Raw genomic sequence first — 24,353 nt, 5'->3', positions numbered from 1 at the left:
CATGTTTTTGTGCCTCACTTCCTGGTTTAGCTTGTTGCTAACATGCATACAGACCACAGAGTTGGGATAGGGACCTGCCTCGAATAGCGAAAATCTACCAAGTAATTGATGTACCTCTGCCAAAAGTTTTAGAATTGCCTATGGATGCCACAAGAGCAAAGCAATATTTAATCTAAATGAAGTTCCTCAGCAAACTTCAACATAGTTCCCAAAGCCATTTAAACATTTACAATATTTGATAGGCTTGATATTCATCGTAAGTTCCATGTACTAGTACCGTTTAAAAAAAAATTGAGCCACACAGTGGGTATTAGAAAAACAAAGTTTTATTGCATCATCTTGTACACATGTTCAGTATTTACACACTGAGCCTTGTTAAATATGACAATTTAAAGTCTATACGCGTTTGTTCAGTGTCGCACATGCAAAGTGTGTGTATGTGCTTGGTTAATATATTGTGGTGAGTGTGTCCATGCTACTCCAGAGACACCCCCTCGTCCTTTTCCCTGCCAAAATAAAAGCCCAGGAATGAAGGCATGCAAACATTCCCGCAAGGCTAGTTTCCAAAATAAGAAGTTACTCTGAATGGTAGGAGCGCACACACAAACTGTTGGAGGTAAAAACTAAAAAAAAAAAAAAAAAAAGTGTGGTTTTCTGTACATTTTTTAATATTTGTGTTTTGATGCTTTGAAAACAAACGTTGCTGTAAGACCAGGGGTGGGCAAAGTGCAGCCCGCTATGTTCTTTAATCCATTCATTGTGAATAATAAAATAAAAATAGAATTAGTTTGTTTATTAAACAATTTTAGTCATGCATTTACTAGGTAATTATTTGTTTTTAATAAATAATTGGTTCATTCATATTAATTACATTTAGTATAAACTATCAAATAAAACAATAAAAATTAACTATTTTATCACTAAAATAGTTCACACATGCATTAGATATTAATTATTTTAAATACATAATTGGTTCATTATAAATATACTAAGCATAAAATGAAAAAAATGAGAATTAATTATTAGTATATCATTAAAATAAACAATTTGAATTATGCATACATGTCATTGTTGGTTTTCATGAATAGCCTAATTGGCAATTCATTAACAAATGTAGCATAATTTCTATTATTCCATTACTTTATAAAACTGTTTAACATGTTTTACATACACGTTTTAACTGTATCTTATCTACAAATGACGTGGCCCATCTGTCCATTTTGAAAATCTTTTTTGCCCACCCCTTGATCCTTCTCACTGGACACATCATTAGGTACACATTCCATTTTTAAAAAGAATAAAAAAGAAAAGAAAAAAAGTAAAGATTCGCCCTTGAATATTATTAATATAACAAAATATTGTATCATAATGACGATAATAAACACATCTTTAAATTCTAATCTTTTGTTATATTAATGTCATTAGTTACCAACACGCTGTTTGCTTGATGTCCACTAGAGGGCGCGCCTGCACAAAAGCTTGCTGGTCATCCTGTTTTGTTTCGGTTATGGCTTGAAACACGCATTTCGCCTCAGAGTGACGTCATCTGGCGCAAACGTGTTGCTGTAGTTGTGCGGTCACAGTGTTTTGTTACTTCATAGAACTCACATACAACGCCACGTATGGCGTGTGGGCGGGGCCAAAGCGACCACGTGGCTTCCTCCTTGTTATAAGTGCCGTGAAGGTGTGGTGACTTTTATGCTGCTTTTCAGACTCGGTTCTTGAATGAACCCCCCCGTTATAGCGCAGATTTAGAAGCCATCGTTTTGAATGTTTTTTACAGTACAGTATACACTGTGTACTGTAAAAAAACAACAACTGTACACTGTACTATACAGTCATGAACCAATTTAGAGTTCAGTGTAGTACCACAATTGTTTCTGTGGCCTGAACAGTACCACCAATATACAGATAAAAATAAAATGATGCAGTTGAATTTGAACTAATTTATTGTTAAGCTCCACTTTCCTTTGATGAGCTGTAGTTATAATAAAGTTTAATATACATTATTCTACTGACTACTATAACTTAAAGGTTTACGTTTAGACTTTGTCATTGCAAAATGTATTGTGATATCGGTATTGCTGCTTAATGTGCTTGATCATGTGTAAAGCTTATTATGCAAAGTCACCTCACTCGTCAATCAATCATTAATCAGTCAATTAGTAACACTGAATTGATTCATGAAGTCAGAAGATGGAAGTGGACGCGCGCGCAGAAACAGCACAGATGGACGAGACGGGACAGCGCCGCCTGGTCTCCTCAACACACTCGGTCGCCGTGTGAAACAGGAAGTCAGAAGATGGCGACAAATGGGAAGAATATTCATGCCGTCCGGGGAGGAGGAGAAAGGTGGAGGACGAGAGGAAGAGAGGAGGAGAAGAAAGGAAGACAAGGGAGGACGGAAAGGAAGATGAGGGGAGGATTAGAAAGACTAAAAGAGAGGACAAGAAAGGTGGATGAGCAAGGATGGAGGGAGCAGAAAAAAATAAAGGAAGAGAAGAGGAGGGAAAAGGGAGGAGAAGGAGAAGGAGAAAAACAAGGGATGACAAGAGGAAGAAGAGAAAGGAGGATGCAGGAGAGTACAAAAAAAAGAGTATGCCGCAAGGATGAAGGAGGACAATAACGAGGAGCAGAGGAAAAGAAAGGAGTAGGAAAAATAAATGCAAGGATGATGTTGAGGAGAAAAGAGGAGGAATGGAAGAGTAGAAAGGAGAAGGCAGGAGGAGAAGAAAGGAGGATGCAAGAGAGTAGGAGAAAAGAGGATGAGGGAGGAGGACAAAATGAGGATTAGAGAGAATGAAGGAGGACTAGAGAGAAGAATGAGAGTACAAAGGGAGGAAGACAGGAAAGGAAAGGACAGGGAAGCCTAGGAGGAGAAGAAGACTGGTGGGGGGGACAAGCGAGGAGGAGGAGAGAGAATTAAAGGAGCAGGATAAAGGAGGACAAGAAAGAAGAATGAGAGGATGAAGGAGGACAAGGAAGCCTAGGAGGAAAAGAGGACTGGACAAGGGACCACAGTTAAGTTGAAGGACAAGATCAGGAGGAGAACCAGGGAGGAAGACAAGAAAGGAGGACGTTAGGTGTTCGGGGGCCCTTGTCTCAAAGAAATCCCTGTTCGATCCCCGCTCGGAGGAATTACAGTCCAAACAGCCAGTCTGTATTAAAAAACAACAATTCCCAGCATTCCTTGTGGCAGCCAGCACGTGTGTTCACCATACTTGTGTGAGGTTGCCAGGTTGGCTGTGTCCTGTCCCTCCATACGCAGAGCGCGGATCTTCAGAATCAAGCGCTCCTTCCCGTAAGTGGGGTCCATCTGCACAAACAAAAATTCAAGCGCTCCTTCCTGCCGCCGGTGCCGTGTTATTGCATCATCAGAAGAGGACAGAGGAGGATTGTGGGTAACGGCAGCCCTTGAGAGTCCCTGCTGTCGAAGTAAAGGGGTGGAGCGCGAGAAAATACGGAAGTGTGTGTACGTGTGTGTGTGTGTATTAATGTCACAGTGGGCGTGGCTACTCCATGCCGTTCCTCAGCATCTGATTGGCTGCGATCAGCATGACGCTGATGATGAACGCCATGGCGAAGGCGCAGATCAGGCTCTTCCTCACGCACGTCTGACGGTTTTTCTTGGACGGGTGCACTAAGGACGAAAGAACAACAGTCAAGCCGCAGAGTTTACGGCATGTCCTTGAATGCAGCGTGTCAGTCACAACCTGAAATCATTTCACGGTTCATCACTTTTCATTTCTATCAATACAGATATCCGTCAGTGGCAGGTGGGCAATAGACGGCGCTAGGACACCGACCCACGTTTGGCGGTTTTCAAGAAAGTTAAAATGGTGGCCATTTTAACTTTCTTGAAGACCAAAAATAAAAAAATAATAATACTGATTATAAAAAAAATGACCAGGATAAATAGTACATAATTAATCATATGTTTTGATATTTTTCAATATAATTAATGAGTAAAGTTGTTACCCATTGACTGTTGTTAAAAGCTTGACATGCTCAACTTCTCAGCCATGCAATAGGGGCGCAACATTCCAACTTGCTAACTAGCTAGCTGGAATGTTAACAAGCTAGCTAGCTAGCTAGTTATCCATCTTCCTGGCGTTAAAAGCTTGACATTCACAATAGCGTCTCAGCAATGCAACAGAAAGGACCAAGGTGGGGCGCAACTTGCTAACTAGCTAGCTGGAATGTTAACAAGCTAGCTAGCAGCGAGCTAGCGATCCGTCTACCTGGGGTTAAAAGCTTGACATGTACAATAGCTTCTCAGCAATGCAATAGAAAGGACCATGATGGGGCGCTATTTTCCAACTACACAGTAAAAAAAATAAAAATAAATAAATAAAGAGTAATATTTACTTTTTCACTCAGAAATTCCAAATAACTTTTACAAGGAGAGTTTTGAGTACATTTTCTGACTTTATATATATATATATATATATATATATATATATATATATATATATATATATATATATATATATATATATATATATATATATTTAAAAAAAAGCTATGTAAGCGTTGAGGAACGAACTCATGACCTTCAGCTTGGGTGACAGCCACTCTACCACCTGAGCCATGCCACTACTTCCGTATATTAGTATATTGCTTGAGTCAGGTGGAATCCTCGTACCTCCACGAGACCGGTTTTGGTCTCGTTTTGGACACACCAGCAACGCAGTACAGTGGCAAACGGCAAGCGTGGCATGGCTCAGGTGCTAGCATGTCTGTCTCCCAAACTGAAGGTCATGACGTCGTTCCTCAACGCTTACATAGCTTTTTTTTTTCTTTTCTTTTTTTCAAGAAACTAGTAAAATGTACTAAAAATTCTCCTTGTAAAATGTATTTAGAATTTCTGGGTGAAAAAATGTAGTAACATTTTTTCAAGTAAATATTACTCCCCATTTTTTCTTTTTGTTATAGTGATAGCTAAATAGCTAGTTGGAATGTTAAGAAGCTAGCAAGCTAGTTATCCTTCTGCCTATCTATTCGCCAACTAGCTGTCCGCTTATCTACACCTGTCTGTCCGATCGGACGGACCATCCATCCATCCATCTTCTACTGTATCTAGCTGTCTATCATCTACTGTATCCATCTCTCTGTCTATCCATTGAACATCCTCCTCCTCCTCCTCCCAACCTCACCTTACTCATCTCCTGAGCCCTATTTTCCAATCCTCATCTCCTTCCATCCATCTGCTCATCCTCCTCACCACCCCATCCTCACCTCCTATCCATCTTCTTCTCATCCTCTCCTCCTCCCCCAGATGACAGCAACTTCAAATCAATAAATCAGCAGGTGACGGGAGATTTGACGAGGAAATGTCAAATACTTTCTGACAGACACTCTCATACACACACACACACACACACACACGGATGTACACTAGGTACCTCCTTCAAATTCCGTCTGACAGTTTCCCGCGTTCTCCTTGAGGCTCTCTTCCTCGTTGATGATGATGTTCTCGATGTCCTTCATGGTCAGGTGGTCTCGGAAGGCGTAGAAGAGGACGTGCTTCAGCTCCTCCAGCGTGATCCTCTGCATGTCGAACTGCACACAAACACACAATTGTGGCGCAACATGGTACTGCATCAAAAAAAAAATTTAAAAAAATCTGCTATATGTGTTTTTTTAGGTAAACACAATCAAGTTAGCCTAGGATCCAGATTGAAGTTTGGCCTCCTAATGGACTCCATGAGTAGTGTCAAGAAAAAAAATAAAATCTGCTGACTTGCCCTAAACAGAGTGACGCATGTCTGGCACCATCCAAGCCAAACCTGCATGTCACCTGTCCTTGGGGGAGGTCAGTGGACTGATTGCTGCTGCCTGAAGCTGGTTGCCCCCAGCGACGGGGAGAAGCAGGTGGTGGCAGATAAGCAAAGTATGAAAAATTTATTTTCCTGCGCCAGCCAGCGTCCACTGTCCTCCGCAGAGCCCAGCGGCCTTTACGGGACAACAGGGCCGCCGTGAATATAGAGGCCGACGTATAAATCAATCAAATTATGGACCACGATCAAAAGCGTCCAATCGGGAAATGACCAGTCTATTAAATAATTACATCGTGTTTCCAGATAAACAAGTACGACGACAAGAAACGACTTCTCAAAATCATGTGTGGTATTCTATGTTTCCCACGGAGAGCACACGTGAGCGAGGAAAGGGTGGGGGTCGGGGGTGGGGGGGGGTAGTGCATGAGATGGAGAGCCCTCTGTATCTCCCAACGTCGTTTAGCAGCTCGAAGGTGAAGAGCAAAGTCATCAATAGCCAATTAGTGTCAGCGTGATTCATTATTAGCGCTATTAAACCCGGAGGCCTCGTCGCTCGTTAGCCGACCGCGCCGCAGATTCAGCCACGCTCGATAAACGCTGCTGCAAACAAACAAACAAATCTTCTGCCTCACATTTCTTTGTCCTTGGCGGAGGTAACAATACATTTATACTTAGGGGCAGGAAAAACGACAATGACTTGGAGGATTGCACGTCTTTCACATTTTAACTTGAAATAAAATGTAAACAATGTTATGTCGGCCAGAAGACACAAACACACACTTGCATATCTCATCTTCACCCAGGCTTATTTGCATTCAAGTGCAGCCTCGCCAGTTGGTTTAATTAACTATGACACAGACAGTATTTTGTTCAGCACCAAAATTCTAAAACAATACAGCTATGTTTGTGATAAAGCTAAGACATGTCATCAATATGACTAAAAAAAAACAAAAAAAATGGTAATCACAACGTCATTATGAACGTATGCGGTTCATTTGCATGCGCTCATTGTGCTGTGTTGCGTGTGACACCTCATTTGCATATGGATGAATTAGATCATCGGAGTACGCCACACTAAGCTCTAATTAAAAAAAAAAGCCTTCATGTGGGAGCAGGCAGTCAAAGGGCGTCTGATCATCATCACACGGACGACGATTAGCGCAATAAAAGCTACCAGGGGGGGGTCTCTTAACGCTCACCAAATGAGAAACAGAAAGCAAGACGGGCAAAGGGTGACCGTGCTCCCTTTTATTGACGTGTAACGCAAAAGCGTAACACAAGAAAGTCTGTTACTAACACGCTGAACACAAACGTGTAAAATATGTAACACAAACACATGGCGAACTACAAAGAAATGCGTCACACTGACATGTAACACAAATAGGTGTGACGTAAACGTGTAACACAAACACGTTTAACCGACGCGTGTAACACAAGAAGTGTCAGGCCAAATGGTGGTGTTGATTCAGTTACAATACCTGCCAGAAGATGGTGTCTATGGTGCTTCCCAGGAAACCTTCTCTAGTCTCGGAAGAGAGAAGTTTTGGCCCCAGGATGGTCATGAACTCCTCAAAGTCCACCTGGCCGTCACCTTCACAATAAAACACAAATTAGCACCTGGAAATAAACTTGGTAGATTAAAAAACATATATATTTTTTAGATTCAACAGATGGGGGGCTTCATCCTTTCAAAATAAAAGCCTAGCGAAGCCACTACACGCAGGCTGTTACTTCATCCTTTCAAAATAAAATGTAATGCTTCATTCACATGGTCATGTCGTGGATGGTGCATCCCCTTTTCAAAATAAAGTTGCCTGAGCACGTGGAGGCTGGTTCTTCATTCTTCCAAAAATAAAAGCTACCATAGTACAAGGTCACATAATGGCTAATTGTGCGTCCTATCAAAATAAAAGCAGCCATGCTACAAGATCACACATCAACTGACTATTCATCCTTTCAAAATAGAAGCTGACACGCCACAAGGTCACATGGTAGCAGGTTCTTCATGCTTTCAAAATAAAAGTCAACACTCTACAAGGTCATATGGTGGCAGGTTCTTTACCCTTTCAAAATAAAAGTAAACAGACGACAAGGTCACCCTGATTATTTATTCATCCTTCCAAAATAAAAGTGTGTACACCACAAGGCTGCTTCATGCATTCAAAATAAAAGCTACCTGCCAGGCTGGTTTTTCATCCTTTCAAAATAAAAGTTAACACATACAATAAAAAGGTCATATCCTGACTAATTCTCAATCCTTTGAAAATAAAAGCAGTCAAATCACAAGGTCACCCACCCATTGGCTGATTATTCATTCTTTCAGAATAAAAGCTGATGAACCAAAAGACCACAAGGCTGCAAGTTCTTCAACCTTCCAAAACAAAAGATACCACAACACAAGTGGCACATTTTGTTCTTTATCGTTCCAAAATAAAAACACAAGGTCAAGCAGTGGCTGGTTCTTCATCCTTTCAAAATAAAAGGCTCGTCATGCATTCAAAACAAAAGTTGCTAATCAACAAGGTCAAGCAGCCATTTTTTCTCAATAAAAATTGCCACACAAGAATGTCTGTCGCAAGGCAGCCGATTTGTCATCACTTCAAAATAAAAGCTCACACATCGCTGGCTCCCTTGCTCTGTTGCATCATCAAGCGAATGCTGGTTTCCGTCTGGAGTGACAACTATTGATGAATTATTAACCAGACATGCAAAAGTGTGTGTGCGTGTGTGTGTGTGTGTGTGTGTGTGTGTGTGTGTGTGTGTGTGTGTGTGCGTGTGAGCCTTCCTCACCATCCATGTCGAGCCTCTGCATGATGATAGCGAGCTCCACCTCGCTGGGCATGTATCCCAGGGAGCGCATGGCCATTCCCAGCTCCTGCTTGGAGATGAAACCGTTGCCATCGCGATCCAGAACCTTGAAGGCCTCCCGGATCTCTGCCACACAAACAGGAAGTTGACGAGGTCCATCCACTTCCTGTCTCACGCAACATTCCACTTGTTTGAAGTTATTTCATGTTAAATGTGCAGAGATTACACCTTCTGATTGTCTAAAACATTTAAATGGTATTTTAAAAAAAAAACACATGTTGACACATTTATCCAAATATGTTAAATTATATTAGTTTAAAAAAATTAAGTGAGTTAAAAAAATAAAATCCTCATGTCTTTGTTTCTTAATGATGTTCATGGGTCAATGTGACTTGCTCTAATGTTTAATCATCAAAAAAATAACACAATCAATATTTCTAATATTAACTCATTCACTGCCATTGACGTAAAAAAATTATTTGAACTTTTTCTATTAGTTTAACATTTTTTTCCCACTTTCTTAATTAAGAGTATGAAAACCTAGAATTAAAAAAAAATTGTATTAGAACAGATATAAAATTTGTGAAAAATCGTGAGTTAACTAGTGAAGTCATGCGATTAACTAAGATTAAAAATTGTAATTGCCTGGCGCCCTAATTCTTAATAATCTTTTGTTGAAAAAAAAAAATGTTTGTTTGTTTGTTTGAAAAAAAGAAAAGATTATTAAAAATTAGGGGCATCAGGCCATTAAAATTTGTAATCGTAATTAATCGCATGACTTCACTAGTTAACCCACAAATAATCACAAATTTTATATCTGTTCTAAATGTACAATTTTTTTATAGGTTTTCATACTCTTGTTAAGAAAAAAGGAAAAAAATGTTAAAATGAATTTTTTAAAGTCTATAGCTGTCAATAGCAGTGAATGAGTTAAAAACACAAAAATGAAAAAACGGAGGGCAGCAGACTATGTTTAATCCATTTTCTCCCCTACAATTTCCAAACAGGTCAATTTGACCCGTAACGTAACAAGAGGGTTAATGAGTTTTTACAGTACAGTAAAAAAAAAAAAAAAAAAAAAATTAAATTTAAAGTTGCGTGCCTTGACTGTAGTACCACGTTGCACCACACCAGGGTCTGGCAGCACTGAGCTCTATTGAAAGAGATACCGTGGATTTAAAAGTAGAGACGGTTCCCAAGTAAGCTCACAGAGCCGAGAGGTTACTTTATGTTTGTGATTGTGAATAATATTGCACTGTATGGTGTGGTTGAACATTTTGGTGTTACAATACGCAAAATTGAATTCAATTTATTTTTATGATCATTATGTGTGTTAAAATGGCAATTGTTTGAACGTTAAATTTACTGTAACATCAATGCTAATTTATGTTAGCCCATCGATAACTTTATCAAAAAGCGAGTGGACTGCTAGTTTTAGCTGAACATTTTGGTGATTAAATATACAATGTTTAATTTTCTTTTGTTTTATTTGTCAACTATACAGTAAACGTCAACTGGGAGTGACAAATGAACAAATTGAAGCAAGCATTCTTTGCTCTTATTTGGTCACCTGTCTTATTTTCATTACCTCAAGTAGATGTTATGGATTAGTCTCCCATTTTTCTTGACAGCAAAAACTAAACTTAATTGGGAATTCCTGTCGACTGTAAAAACCTATTAAAAAACATCCGCAATATCAACGGTGCAAAGGTAGAACAGCGATATAGCAGGGGAAAACGTTATGATATATAAAATATGGATTTATCAATGCTGTGCAGATACTGTCCACGCATATGAATATGAATGGAATACGGATTTAATGCGGCGCTGATGCTTTCCAGCATATTAACACTCTTGACACAGTCTCTCACTCTCGCTCTCTCTGCACAAGCAATTTTCCAGGTGGTGCTCTAATGTGACACCATTGGATTCCCATTATGTGTGTGCGTGTGCGCGCGAGTGTGGCGCAGTATAATCCATCAGGTGATGGAGCCTCTTAGCGGTCACAGTGCTAAACAAAATACTCGACATCAGCCTGTAAAATAAAAGTTAATGTTAGCGATTAGCGGCCAATGCCATTATTAACTATGTAAATAAAAAGTCAATGACTAAAAAAGTCGGGGACGGAATTATCGTCAAAATGGCCGCCGGAGCACAGAGAGGCTGATGGCCTTCAAACGACCTTCACACTTATTAAATTCACTTAAAATCACAGCATCCAGCCTGTGACCCAATGACTTTGCCAGATTGTTGCGTTCCTAATTTGAACTGCTTTGTGAGGTGGTTGGATTATCTCGGCAAAGAAGAGGTGCTTACTGACACAGATTTAGGCAAATTAACTCATTCACTGCCATTGACAACTATAGACGTCAAAAATTCATTTTAACTATTTTTATTCATTTTTTTCCCCCATTTTTGTTAACAAGAGTATGAAAACCTAGATTGTTTTTGTACATATAGAACAGATATAAAATTTGTGATTAATCGTGAGTTAACTAGTGAAGTCATGCGATTAATTACGATTACAAATTTTAATCACCTGATGCCCCTAATTTTTAATAACCTTTTCTTAAAAACAAACAAACAACAAACTCTAGGTTTTCATACTCTTGTTAAAAAAGTGGAAAAAAAACTAAAATAAATAGTTCAAATGAATTATTGACGTCTATAGCCGTCAATGGCAGTGAATGAGTTAATTACCCGACGCCTCAATTTTTTTTTATAATTTTTTCCAAAAAAAAAGAAACATTATTAAAAATTTAAAAGATGTTTGTTTGTTTTTAAGAAAAGGTTATTAAAAATTAGGGGCATCAGGCGATTTGTAATCGTAATTAATCGCCTGACTTCACTAGTTAACTCACGATTAATCACAAATTTTATATCTGTTCTAATACAAACAAACTTTCTAGGTTTTTATATCTGTTCTAATACAAAAAAAATTCTAGGTTTTTATACTTTTGCTAACAAAAGTGGGAAAAAATGTTTAACTAGAAATAGTTCAAATGAATTATAGACGTCTATAGCCGTCGATGGCAGTGAATGAGTTAATTACGTTTAAAAAATGTAATCGCCCGACGCCTCGATTTTTTAAAATATTTTTTTCAAAAAAAAAAGAAACATTATTAAAAATTTAAAAGATGTTTGTTTGTTTTTAAGAAAGGGTTATTAAAAATTAGGGGCATCAGGCGATTTGTAATCGTAATTAATCGCCTGACTTCACTAGTTAACTCACGATTAATCACAAATTTTATATCTGTTCTAATACAAATAAACTTTCTAGGTTTTTATATCTGTTCTAATACAAAAAAAATTCTAGGTTTTTATACTTTTGCTAACAAAAGTGGGAAAAAATGTTTAACTAGAAATAGTTCAAATACATTTTTGACGTCTATAGCCGTCAATGGCAGTGAATGAGTTGAGGAACTAAATTTGAGACAAATATGCTTTTATATTTTATATTTTGATGCAGACATTGCAATACGGTAGTTTATTTTTGTTGCGTATATAGCATGCATTTGCTTGTCATGGTGCAGCAGTCAGCGTGCGCGAGTGTGCGTGTGCATGCGTGCGCGTGTTGATTAGTATGCAGCCCATATTTTTCTGCTCTGACTTTGATGTGTTTAGTTGCACCGCTCGCCGGCTTCGTCTGGAAAAAACGGAAAAGCTGTGCCGCATACGCGCACGCACACACAAACAGACACTCCACTTTTGGATTATTATAACAAGCTTGATAGAAAATCACCCAAAACATCTTCAGGCTAATTTGAAACTCCTGACGGAAAAGATGAACGATGCGCAAAAGCTCGTGCTTTGGGTTCATAATGAGATTTAAAAAAAAAAAAAAGTTTCTTAATTCGCTCGTGTGGTACTGTTTGGAATGGTGTGAGCGTTCGTCTCAGGTAGGTCACATCAAAGAGAAATACGAAATGGAAATGAGATTAGATGCGACTCACCGTGCAGCTCTTCCACGGAGATGCTGGCCAGCACGTCGCTGTCGGTGTCGGAGAGCGAGCGGCTCAGGTAGTTGCCTTTGTACAGTAGGCCTGCGGTCACGTGGTGGAACGGCATCTTCTCCCTGGCAACACACAACAACGCTATCAGGTTGAGCTTCTCGGTGAAGCAGCATGTGGCTCGTGGTCCAAAAGTGGTTATTATAACCCGAAGTGTCTGCTTTGAGACTTTTTTGTGGGTCTATTCATGATAGACGTGACTACCAAATGGGGTGGGGCTGGGGGGGGGGGGGGGGTTGTTGGTTTAAAAATATTCATGAGCTAGTTTTGTGTTTAACTCTTTGACTGCCAGACGTTTTTAGAAAAGGGATGCCGTGGGTGCCAGCCGATTTAAGCATTTTTGACTGATCTTTCAAGGTCCACAGAAAATTATGTGTTTGGACTAAGGAAACATCTATCATCAGAAAAAAAAAGTTTGTTTCTACCTTATTCCGTTTTTCAGTAATCAACAATAGAAAATGGTTGGTTTCACCTGTTTTGAAAAAAACGTCTTTTAACGTCTTTGGCACTCCTCCATAGGATTTTACTAAACGTTATTTAACGTTTTTGGCAGTCAAAGAGTTCATGTGTTTTTTAGCAATATAGCATACATGATTCAAAATTGATAGCAATTAGATAAAAAGGGGAAAAAAAGATAAGAGTGGTGTTGAAAATGGCCACAAAATGGCTACTTCAAAACAAAATGGCTTCTTGTGTCTTTTCAGACATTGCTTTTTGAGACTTTTTTTTTTAGGTCAAGATAAACATGTCTACCAAATGTCAGGTTTGTCAAACTGGCTCCAGAGGCTGATAATTACTCATTCAAACCCAAAAATGTGTAAATGAGTTTTTTTTAAAATACTTTGTCCAAAAACGTTTTTATTCAATGTGTGTGTTTTAAAAAATTATTATTTTTTTTTTTTACAGAAGGCTTTGATGCAGCTCCTGACATGAAGAGGTGGCTTAAAGTAATGGTAGTTATTACAAAAACAACCAGCAGGTGGCAGCAGAGTATAAGAGATCAGCCAGGGCCATGTTGCTACAAGCTGTTTTTGTTAGTGTTTTCAACAGATTTGTGTATAATGATGAAACTTAGCTATATTCTAATACTAATTGCTGCAAAATGTAAACAAATACACTTTTTTTTGCAAAAAAAACAGTCAAAATCCAGTAAAACAGCCAGGAGCGAAGGGGGTTGCTTCAGTGAAAATGGCCGCTGTAAACCAAATTGACACCCTTTCTGTTTATTTTCAAACATGACTTCTTGAGATTATTTTTGTGGGTCTATTAATGATTAGACATTAATCCATCCATTCGCTGAGTCGTTTATGTGAACCAAATTCAATGTCTCCAAGACACCAAAACAGTTTTTTTGTGGGTCTAAATATGACAGACATGTCTACCAAAATTCCTGATGCTATGTCAAACAGGCTTCAGTCTTTTTTCTTTTAATAAATCCAGTTGGGCGCAACTGGGCTACAAAATGGCCACTTCGAACCAGAATGGCTGCTTGAGACTTTTTGTGGGTCTACTCAATGTCTACCAAATTACCGGTAAATCCAACCTGGTTTGAATTTTCAAAGAAATTCTTTACATTGAATTGGGAATGTGTTGTAGGGATGAAGGTTCTGATAGAGTGTTACCCTAGTTATCTGGAAGTTGACTTTTTAGTGTCTTGAAATTTGTTCCGTGAAAGTGAAATGTTCACAGAGGTGATGAACGGCCTCCCGGGGCTCTTGGGGATGGAGTGCCAGCTAAAACAAGCGCTTCCATAAAGAGGGCCGTAAACAACAATAAAACAAGCGCAACTCATCCGCTAAATGGAAAAGTCACACAGCGGGCGGGACACACTACTAGACGACTCCGTGTGAGTGTGTGTTTGTGTTGCATGGACTTGTGGGGATCCAGAGGAAGATGGTCTCCGGGATGCAATATGATTTTTCTTGCAAGATACCTACTGTATTTTATTTTTTTTTTTAGAAAAAACTAAACCATACAATACATCTGTATTTTTGGCAGATTACAATTTTTTTTTTAAATGCATTGCTGTATGACAGAACTTAAAATGAAGATTATTTATTATTATTTTTCTTGGAAAGAACAAGTTTTGTTTCTTCAAAAAAATTATGATATTTTACGAAAACATTTTCTACTTTTTCCTTGAAAAAATTTCGAAAAAAAATAAAAAATAACTTTACTATCATGAAGTTTTAACTTGTTGATAACATTACTCAATATTTGTATATTTTTTAGGGGAACAGATGCACAGCATTGCTAAGTTTTTAGTTTCCTGAACAAAAAAACGTAATAATTATTTTTTACTTTATTGTTACAAGACTTCAACAAATCTGAAAAGTTGTTCAATAAACATTTGTTAAAACACTTTTCAACAATATTTGACAACTGTATTTTCCCTTTCAATGGCTCCAATTATTGATTATCGGCCTCCTGGAGTTTTAAAAATCAGTCGGGGTGGGAATCTTTGAATGTCTCACGATTTGAGTCGATTCCGATTTTTGGGTCTGCAATTCGATTTGATTAAGAAGGATTTTTGATTCAAAATGATTTTTGCTTCAATTTATAGATGTTCAAGGAATCGTAATGATCTACTCCAGTCTGACTCGCTAATGCTAATTAGCGCGCTACTCGCGGCACTTTTATCACTCAAAAGAACGGCTCCACGCAGCAAAAAAAAACAACTTTTATTGAAATTACTTGATCGGGACTTTTTCCTTCTACTTCCTTCCTGCTACAATTGAACAGTGTATCAGACCGCGTGGAACCACACTGCCCCTAAGTGGCCAAATAGAGTACAACATGAACAGCGCTCCCAATAAAGGCACACACAAACAAAGGCAAGACAATCTAAAATCATTTAAATAAAATCGATTTTGGGACATTTAAAATCGTTTCTGAATCGTACTAAATGAGAATCACAATTTTTTGGCACACTAATAATCAGTATCATTATCAGCCCTTAAAAAAGACATAAAGAAATATTGAAAAAATATATATATTGGTTGATCTCAACTAGTATACGTTATAAAATATACAATATTCTCTTCCAAAAGACTGATTGTTCTTCCTCATCTCATCTCCAATATTTGCATATTACACACTTGATGTAATGTGTGTGTATTAACTAAATTTAATCATTTGTGCACTAAAACAGCGTGAAAGTGTTTTATGTGCGGCATAAAAGCCCTTAAATACGACGCCGTTTAACGCCGCCCGAGCCTCAGCGCCTCTGACATCATATAATAGTAAATCACCTCAACAATTCACTGGCTGCGAAACGAACGCACGCACAGAATCACAAACACAAAATAACACATGAATGTAACAGCAACAGGATGGCGTTCCATTCATGTGGTGGTGTTATTTATTTATTTTTTGCACCTCCAGGTGTCTCCATAGTTGCGATTGGTCAGCTGGTACAAGCCCCACCCCCTGGATGTCACTTCCTGATGGATGACAACACGCCGCTAGACGATTGGCCACAAAGGAATCTATTATGTTCCTTTGATGTTGACTGGCAACCAGTCCACTGTTTGTCTTTGCGTTGTCATTGGCTGGCGACCAGTCTATTGTTAGACTGTATGAGCCGTGATGTTGTCTGGCGACCAATTGTTTGTCTATATGTACTGACACGACTGGTGACCAGTCCGCTGTTTGTCTTTGTGTTGACATTGGCTGGCGACCAGTCAATTGTTTCTCTATATGTGCCCTGATGTCGACTAGCGACCAATCGTTTGTATATATGTCTTGACATAGTGGCTGGCGACCAGTCTCCATGTGCCCGGATGTTGACTGGTGACCAATCCTTTGTTTGTCTGTGGGTATCCTGAACTCACTGGTGACCAGTCCATTCTTGAAAGTCGTCCAGTCAATAGTTTTTTTCTCTCTGATGTTGACTGGCGAACAGTCAATTGTTTCTCTATATGTGCCTTGATGTCGACTAGCGACCAATCATTTGTATATATGTCTGGCAACCAGTCTCCATGTGCCCGGATGTTGACTGGTGACCAATCCTTTGTTTGTCTGTGGGTATCCTGAACTCACTGGTGACCAGTCCATTGTTGAAAGTCGTCCAGTCAATAGTTTTTTTCTCTCTGTTGTTGACTGGCGAACAGTCAATTGCTTCTCTATATGTGCCCTGATGTCGACTAGCGACCAATCGTTTGTATATATGTCTTGACGTTGTGGCTGGCGACCAGTCCCCATGTGCCCGGATGTTGACTGGCGACCACTCAATAGCGTGCCTATCTGTTCGCCGACACCAACTGGCGACCAGGGAATTGTTGATCTGCTCTTTGTCATTGGCTGGTGACCAGTCCATTTTTGGTTTGTGTGCCCTGACTTTGACTGGCGACCAGTCTATTATTTGTCAATACATGTCTTGATATTGACTGGCGAACACTACATCATACCATTGATTGCCAAACAGTAAATTTTTTCTCTAAACACATTTAGGCAAAGTCAATGTCAGGACCCACCCTGGCATTGACTGGGGAGTGGGGACCAGTCCGGGATATGCCCCGCCTACTGCCCCAAATCAACTGGGATCAACCTTAAAGAGGACAAATGCCACTGAAAACGAGCGGATGGATGACATTCAACAGCAAAGCGAGCGGTCCGACTCCAACACTGCAGCAAACACGGTTTCAATCTCTCAAAGCCACCTGTGACCCGGTTCGAGTGTACCGTGACAAACCAGCGGGGTCCTTACCCACAATGCCCGCCGTGCAAATCGGCGGGATGCTGCGCAAGAACGTGGTTGGAAGCCCCGCCGTCCCTCAGGTAGCCCGGCAGGTCGCCGTTCGCCTCGACCGCTCCCCCTCCTTCCTCCTCCATCACAACTCCGACCGGCAGCCCCGCAGCCTCGGCACCCACGACGACACGACCACCACGACCAGCATGCTCGCCGCTCGCCTTCCCGGGCCGCCGCACGGCTTTGAATATTTGAGCGTGGAAGCAGCAGGTACCGAACGCCGACTCCTCGTCCCCGCTCTCCCCCGCCGCCTCTTCATCATCGCTCCCCTCCCTCTCTCCCTCTTCATCCTCAAAGCGACTCCCTCCCACCCTGCTGCCATTCCTACAGATGCAAGACGCACTCCCCGAGTCCCACTTAAACACTGCGAAACAATGAGACGTACTCCAGACAGAGACGCAAACATTTAGAGACGCAGGAGAGAATGGTAGAGACCCGTGAGACAAGGTACAGGGACGAGCTTGAAAACGAGAGAATGTAAACAGATGAGAAAGAGACACACGAGAAGCAGAGATAAGGTCATTCGAAACAGATATGCCAAAAGACAGAGAAAGTAGAAATGGGACGCGAGAACGGGAAGAAGGTAGAGACAGAGACAAGGTAGAGGGACACATGAGATACAGACAGACTGTTGACAGTTTTGAAAGACAGGTGATGAGAGATGAGAGAAACTGACGCTTGAGCAAATGTAGGATGCAGAAAATAGAAGGACACGTGAAATGGAAAAAGGTAGAGACGGACAGAGAGACATATTGCAAACAAGGAGGACGGAAGGTAGAAAGAAACGGAGACCAAAAGAGGAGGCATTAGAGACGGTAGCGAGACGAATTACAGACGAGAGAAGCTTTAGAGATGGAGGGAAATGTAGGGTGGCGTTAAAGATGGGGAGGAAGTAGATAACGACAAGATAGAGACGTTAAGAACAGCAAGCAAGACACATTGGAGACAGTGGAGAGACTTTACAAAGCAAGAGAAGGTAGTTGGGAATTTGAACTAGACAGGAAGTAGATGAGACGTCAAGTTGACATGCCAACACGGAACGCCAAAGTCAGCCAGCTCGGGGTGCAAAAAATACAGTACGCCGTTTTGGTGGTTTCGCTTGCATTGAAAAGCAGCGACTGCACATCACACATTTAAAGAGTTTAAAAAAAAATTATTTAAAGGGACAGTGTGTCATTAAATAATCATTGTCCAAATATTTAACATCCATTATATTCAATGTCCTTTCACATAATTTTTTTCCTCCGCAATATCATTCCATATTTTCAATGACAGGAATGAGCGGTCACGATGATGGACGGATGGATGGATTTTCAACGACAACAATCGCAGCTTTACACAACATTCAACATGCATTCAAATATTAGCATTCACACGGAATTTCTCCAGAAATTACACGTCTAGTATAATTAGCGATTACGAGACCTACGATTATATAAAAAATATTAATAACAACATATTTTCAAATTCATAACGTTTTTTTTTTTTTTTTTTAAATGAACAAATCAAAAATTTCTACACACTATCCCTTTAAATTTTTTGAATATTTTGTATGTGCCAGCACTGTGATTAATTTTACGTGAATTTAACCGGAATAGTTGATCAACGCTCGGGTTCGGCTGCAGACCGGAAGTGATGTCGCCTTGCCTGCTGCTATTGAATTACCGTGTACGTCCACTGACAGATTATTTGGAGAGTGACAGGTTTCATCATTCGATTCTGGGTACGATGATCATGGCTGGGACGGAAAACATATTGCGATCATTGAGTAAAAAGACGGTCCCATCGATGTCTTGATGTGAAAGAGTTAGGCCCCCCCCCCCAAAAAAAATTCTGATTGGCTCAAAGCTCTGTAGATGATGAAGTTTCTGATCATGGATTATTATGTCGTTTTTACATATGGCGTTAAATCTAATATGTAACTTGTTAGTAGGGGTGTTAGAAAAAAAAAATCGATTCGGCAATATATCGCGATATATCGATATTTAAACATCAATTTTTTAGGAAAATATTCAACAAAACGTCTTACTTAGGGTTTGGATTCACACATTAAGCATGGAAGAATGTTATATTAATGGAACATTAAGCCTTAATAGTTGATTTCAGTGCTGTTCAAACATGAAACAGACTGCAACCTGTTTGGTAAATACAGTGGCTCAGTTACAAGCCTGAATTTTCAGTTAAAAAAATACATTTTCATACAAATCTTACAGTGCACATGTACTAGTTTACTGATTTGTATTTTCTAAATTTGAGTAAAAAATAAATAAATCACAATAATCCATTTATAGATTCGTATCGGGATTAATCGGTATCGAATCGTGATCTAAGAATCGGGATACGAATCGCCAGGTACGAGGCAATTCACACCCCTACTACTACTTGAGAGTAAATTAAACTGAGGAATTGTTGAAAATGTGCCACAATCTGGCAAATTCGCACTCTCGCCAGAGTGAAAACAGCTAAAATGGTGGCACTGTAAGCAAGTAGATGTGACGTTTTGATCATTTATTCATTTTACATCTAGAAATCTTGGGTTTCACTCCACTTTAATATTTCGGAATATTTTGATTTTATAATCAATAAATTGACTTCTTTTTTTTTTTTTTTTTGAAAAAAAAAAAAAAAGTCAAGTGGTGACTACCGTCAGCGGTGGATCCCGTTGGAGAGAATGTAGTAAAGAAAAAAGACAAGAGAGTCGGTCGTGGAGAGACACAAACAAGAAGACAGAGAAAACCTTGCAAAAAAAAAAAAAAAAGTACCACGTCAAAGAATGTCAAATGTGGTTCTGCGGACACCACACAGACAGACAGTTTGAAGCAACAACCTATGGTGCAACCCTCTAGTTGGGGGGAGTGAGTACACAGACAGTGCCCCCCCCCCCCACCCCAAAAACAAAACACACACACCACGTCAATCAACCAACAGGTGTTGGAAGATAACCCATCCATGAACGGTGCCAACTTACCAGTGTGAGTGCGGCGGCAACGTCCTCTGTTATTTCAGTACTGCTGTGATCCGATCCCTCCAGGTTCTTGTCTTCTTCTTCTTCTTGTCCTACTTCCTAAAATTCGCAGCCGTCTGTTGCCTCCATGTCTCCAACGTGTCTCATAAAACAAAAAATATGAATATTACATTCCCGTGACGACGTGTTGCGGGCTGCTCTCCCTCCATCCTCCTTCTCCACCTCCTCCTCCTCCTGCGGCGGGAAAAAGAAGATGATGAAGGTGATGGTGAGGATGATGATGAAGAAGACGGATGAGAGAGCCGGCGCCATTGGCTGCTGGCGGTGACGTCGTCGCCCCGTTGGTTTTCTCTCTGTCAATGACACACTTTTTTTTTTTTTGTTGATATGCCGCGCGCGTGTCCGGTGTGGATTTACCGCTAACTGTGGTTACATGTTTGTTAGTTTAAAAGGCACGAAATGGGGACTTTCAAAGACTTTCGGAACTGCGCGCATGGGTTTCCCACGCAAATCATACGGAGGGAAAGTTTGAGTCTGTCCTATTTGTTGTAGAGCGGAAATTAAATCTAGCCGAATGACCAATTTAGTCTATGGGACAATTAAAACGTTATTTACAACACTTCAGAGGGAGACAGAGAGAAGGTAAAGAAACTAGCAGACTCATTTTAGAGAGAAGGTAAAGACAGAAGATAAAGAAAGAAGGACGCAAGACAAGGAAGAGAAAGTAGACAAGAGAAAAACGAGAGAGAAGGTAGCAAAACAAAGATGGCACGTGGCAAAGCTAGCAAGAAATATTGAATGTAGCAAAACAAAGGCGAGAAGCTAGCACGACACACTCGAGATGGAGAGAAGATAGCGAGAGACGGAGACAAGATGGTAAACAAAAAATGTGCAAAGACGGATAGAAGCTGGCGGGCCACATGAGAGTTAGATAGAAGTTAGTGAGAAAAATTAAATACAGAAGGTAGCAAAACAAATACAGGGGATTGAAGCTAGCGAGCCGCATAGACGTTAGCGAGAAAATTCGAGCGAGACAAAGAGAAGCTAGCGAGACCCGCAGAAGGTAGCGTGATAAAAATTTAAAATGAAGAGACGCTAAAAGAGAAATTTTGAAATGAAGAGAAGGTAGCAAGAAAAATCAAGGACGGATGTTATGGAAACAAAGATGGAGAGAAGCTAGTGAGCCACATTAACTCATTCACTGCCATTGACGGGTATAGACGTAAAAAAATTCTATTTGTATAACTATTTCTTTTTTTTTTTTTTCTTTTCCAGGAGAGCTCAGTTCATTCGATTTGACATCATCATTGCTCTCCTTTTAAAAAAAAACAAATAATTAAAAAAAAAAAATCATCAAAATTTATAGAAACATGGTCTACGTATATAGAATTTTTTAACCTAATTCTGGTTACTTAATTCTGTCTGTTAGCGAGAGCCACTACATCGTGATAACTTACATTGATGTTTCTGCATTTGCCAATTTATTATTATATTATTATATTATATTATATTATATTAGTATGGGATTTTTTTTAATGGGCTTTAGGTGAACTGATGAATACACACACGCACGCACGCACATACACATGCTCACCCACATACAAAATATATATATATATTTAAAAAAAAAAAAGAGAGAAAGAAAAAAAAACTTTTTTTTTTGTATAATTATTTCTATTAGTTTCACATTTTTCCCACTTTTAAGAAGAGTATGAAAACCTAGAATTTGTTTTATTGTACATTTAGAACAGATATAAAATTTGTGATTAATTGTGAGTTAACTATTGAAGTCATTCGATCAAATACAATAAAAAATTGTAATCGTCTGATGCCCCTAATTTTCAATAATCTTTTCTTTTTTTATCCGGGGCATCAGGCGATAAATTTTTTAAAATTGTAATTAATCACATGACTTCACAAGTTAACTCACGATTAATCACAAATTTTACATCTGTTCTAAATGTACAATAAAAAAATGTTTTCTAGGTTTTCATACTCTTGTTAACAAGTGTAGAAAAATATGTGAAACTAATAGAAATAGTTCAAATGAATTTTTGACGTCTATACCCGTTAATGGCAGAGAATGAGTTAAGGATGGGGCAAAAGTGGCAAGAAATATGGATATGATGTCACTTCCTGTGTAAAAAGTCTTCTCTACTCTGCTCTATAAAAAATAAAACACACACACACAAAGAAAAAGAAGGGACACATACAGATGGACGCGCAAGACACATCAGGCAGCAACATCCACTATTTCACATTATGCTAATCGTGCTCTAGTCTACATTTAGCCAGGAGCTCATTTAGCATAGCGTTCTCTAAAAAGGTGTGAAAGGAATATTCTAGCAGACCATATGACAGTTGTCAATCATCCCACACTCGCCTGTGAGTCATCGCACTACTGCTGGCCTTTAGCACTATGCTAAGCTAACGCACTGCCGTCAACACGCAAGACTAATTTAACCACTTACTCATCTAATAATAATGATTACAAATAAAGACGTAATTGACGTTAGTCTTAAATTCACTAGCACACTGTGGAAAGTTAAGAGAAAATAGTTGATGACTTTACCTATCCACACAAAATTGGTTGGGCATGACAAATCGTAACAAGACTCATGTTCCAAACTGAGCAGGAAGTCAGCCATTTTGGGGGCATTCCTTCAGTCCTGTCCCCTGGAAAATTGGCAAATGAGCCAATGAACACGTACACATACTCATAAAGAAAGTCACAAAATGGAGGCAGTCAACAATGTAGGTTTACTGTCAGGCGCGCGCGCGCGCACGCGCACGCACGCACGCACACACACACACACGTGAATCATACGTAGTAAAGTGCTCACTCGCACGGGAAACCACGCCCACAATTAAACAACGTGCTTTATAATTTCACACTCCCTGCATTCACTGTGATGACTAAACACGTCCCAACACAACTCACATGATTAAAATATGACAAACCGTTCACTGTGTGTTCACATTAAAGACTTTGTCGAACGAATAGCTCACCGTGTCAATCAAAAATAAACATTACATTTTGAGCCTGAGTTTGTGTAACTAATGAAGTGGCCCGGATTTTGATTCAGGCAATTTGTGTTGTTTGGGGGTCTTTATACTTACTTACTTGTTCCTCTTAGTTTCTTTGCTATAAGCTTAGGAGTTAAAGTGCATGTTTCACAAATTACAATATATATATATATTTATATACATATATATTATTTTACTTTATTCTAGGGGTGGGTGTAACAAGAAATACAATAAATTTGGTTTAATTCAAAATTTAAAGTTTTCTTATAATTTTTTTTTTTACATTACAAGCTTCTTTGCTATTAAAATGAGCTTAAATTTTTGAAAAAAAATAAGGTGTGCGTGTTTGTCATAGCTTATATATTATATATATTATAGCTTAATATATTATCAATATAATGCAAGTAAATATATAAAGGTTATAGGGCATATGCTTAAATTTGGAGCAAACATATTACAAATATGAAATAAATATAAAATGTTTGTAAATACGAAAGGAATTGTAGAATTAAAAAAATATATTTTTTTAATGTTGGCTAAATTATAAATAATGCAATGTCTGTAAAATATTTCTATATTTAAAGCACAATATAGAAAAACAGTTTTATATATTTTATGAATACAGTATAGGCCTATGCAACGTGTTATGGTATTTACAAACATTTTATATTTATTTCATATTTGTAATATGTTTGCTCCTAATTTAAGCATATACCCTATAACCTTTATTTATTTCATATTTGTAATATTTTTTTTAATTCAATTCAATTCCTTTCTTGGTTATTAAATTGGAATATAAACATATAAAAGAATGTATAAAGAGCGTTCCGTGGTACCACTTTGAGCAAAGACGTTCTGGTGATTATAAAGATGATGAGGTCAGTCAGAGCACTTCCTCCCGAATGTCAATCCCTCAGCTTGCTGTCAATCAAAGACCAAAAGTAAGTCAAAAGAACACACCAAGCGCAACGCAACATTTTAAAGCGGATGCATCGGTGAATGTACTGTATGTG

General features: G+C 39.0%; 1 protein-coding gene across 4 annotated transcripts; it reads right to left on the bottom strand.

Annotated features, from left to right (window-relative positions):
* Positions 1-308: 308 nt before the first annotated feature.
* On the bottom strand, positions 309-23,091 carry caln1 (calneuron 1). 4 transcript variants are annotated; one of them, XM_077566446.1, is made up of 7 exons: positions 22,886-23,091; positions 20,317-20,666; positions 12,542-12,663; positions 8,571-8,714; positions 7,259-7,371; positions 5,406-5,562; positions 309-3,640 (listed from the first exon to the last, which is right to left on the bottom strand). In XM_077566446.1, the coding sequence occupies exons 3-7, from the start codon at positions 12,654-12,656 to the stop codon at positions 3,513-3,515; spliced, it is 657 nt and encodes a 218-aa protein (XP_077422572.1). In that variant the 5' UTR covers positions 12,657-12,663; positions 20,317-20,666; positions 22,886-23,091; the 3' UTR covers positions 309-3,512. The 4 variants fall into 4 exon arrangements, with proteins under 4 accessions (XP_077422572.1, XP_077422573.1, XP_077422574.1 ...); XM_077566447.1 differs by having other exon boundaries at positions 20,317-20,547; XM_077566448.1 differs by having other exon boundaries at positions 20,317-20,455.
* Positions 23,092-24,353: the final 1,262 nt, after the last annotated feature.

Source organism: Vanacampus margaritifer, chromosome 5 (genome assembly GCF_051991255.1).
Source record: "Vanacampus margaritifer isolate UIUO_Vmar chromosome 5, RoL_Vmar_1.0, whole genome shotgun sequence".
Taxonomy (NCBI): Eukaryota; Metazoa; Chordata; class Actinopteri; order Syngnathiformes; family Syngnathidae; genus Vanacampus; species Vanacampus margaritifer.
The sequence above is the reverse complement of the archived record's forward strand: the minus strand, read 5'-3'. Positions and strand labels throughout refer to the sequence as shown.

Bases quoted from the DNA above. Each gene is read 5' to 3' on its own strand.
- caln1 (XM_077566446.1), bottom strand. From the start codon at position 12,656: ATGCCGTTCCACCACGTGACCGCAGGCCTACTGTACAAAGGCAACTAC. The intron at 8,715-12,541 runs GTGAGTCGCATC...TTTGTGTGGCAG, and splicing joins CTCCGTGGAAGAGCTGCACG to AGATCCGGGAGGCCTTCAAG. The intron at 7,372-8,570 runs GTGAGGAAGGCT...TTTATTGTGAAG, and splicing joins GCAGAGGCTCGACATGGATG to GTGACGGCCAGGTGGACTTT.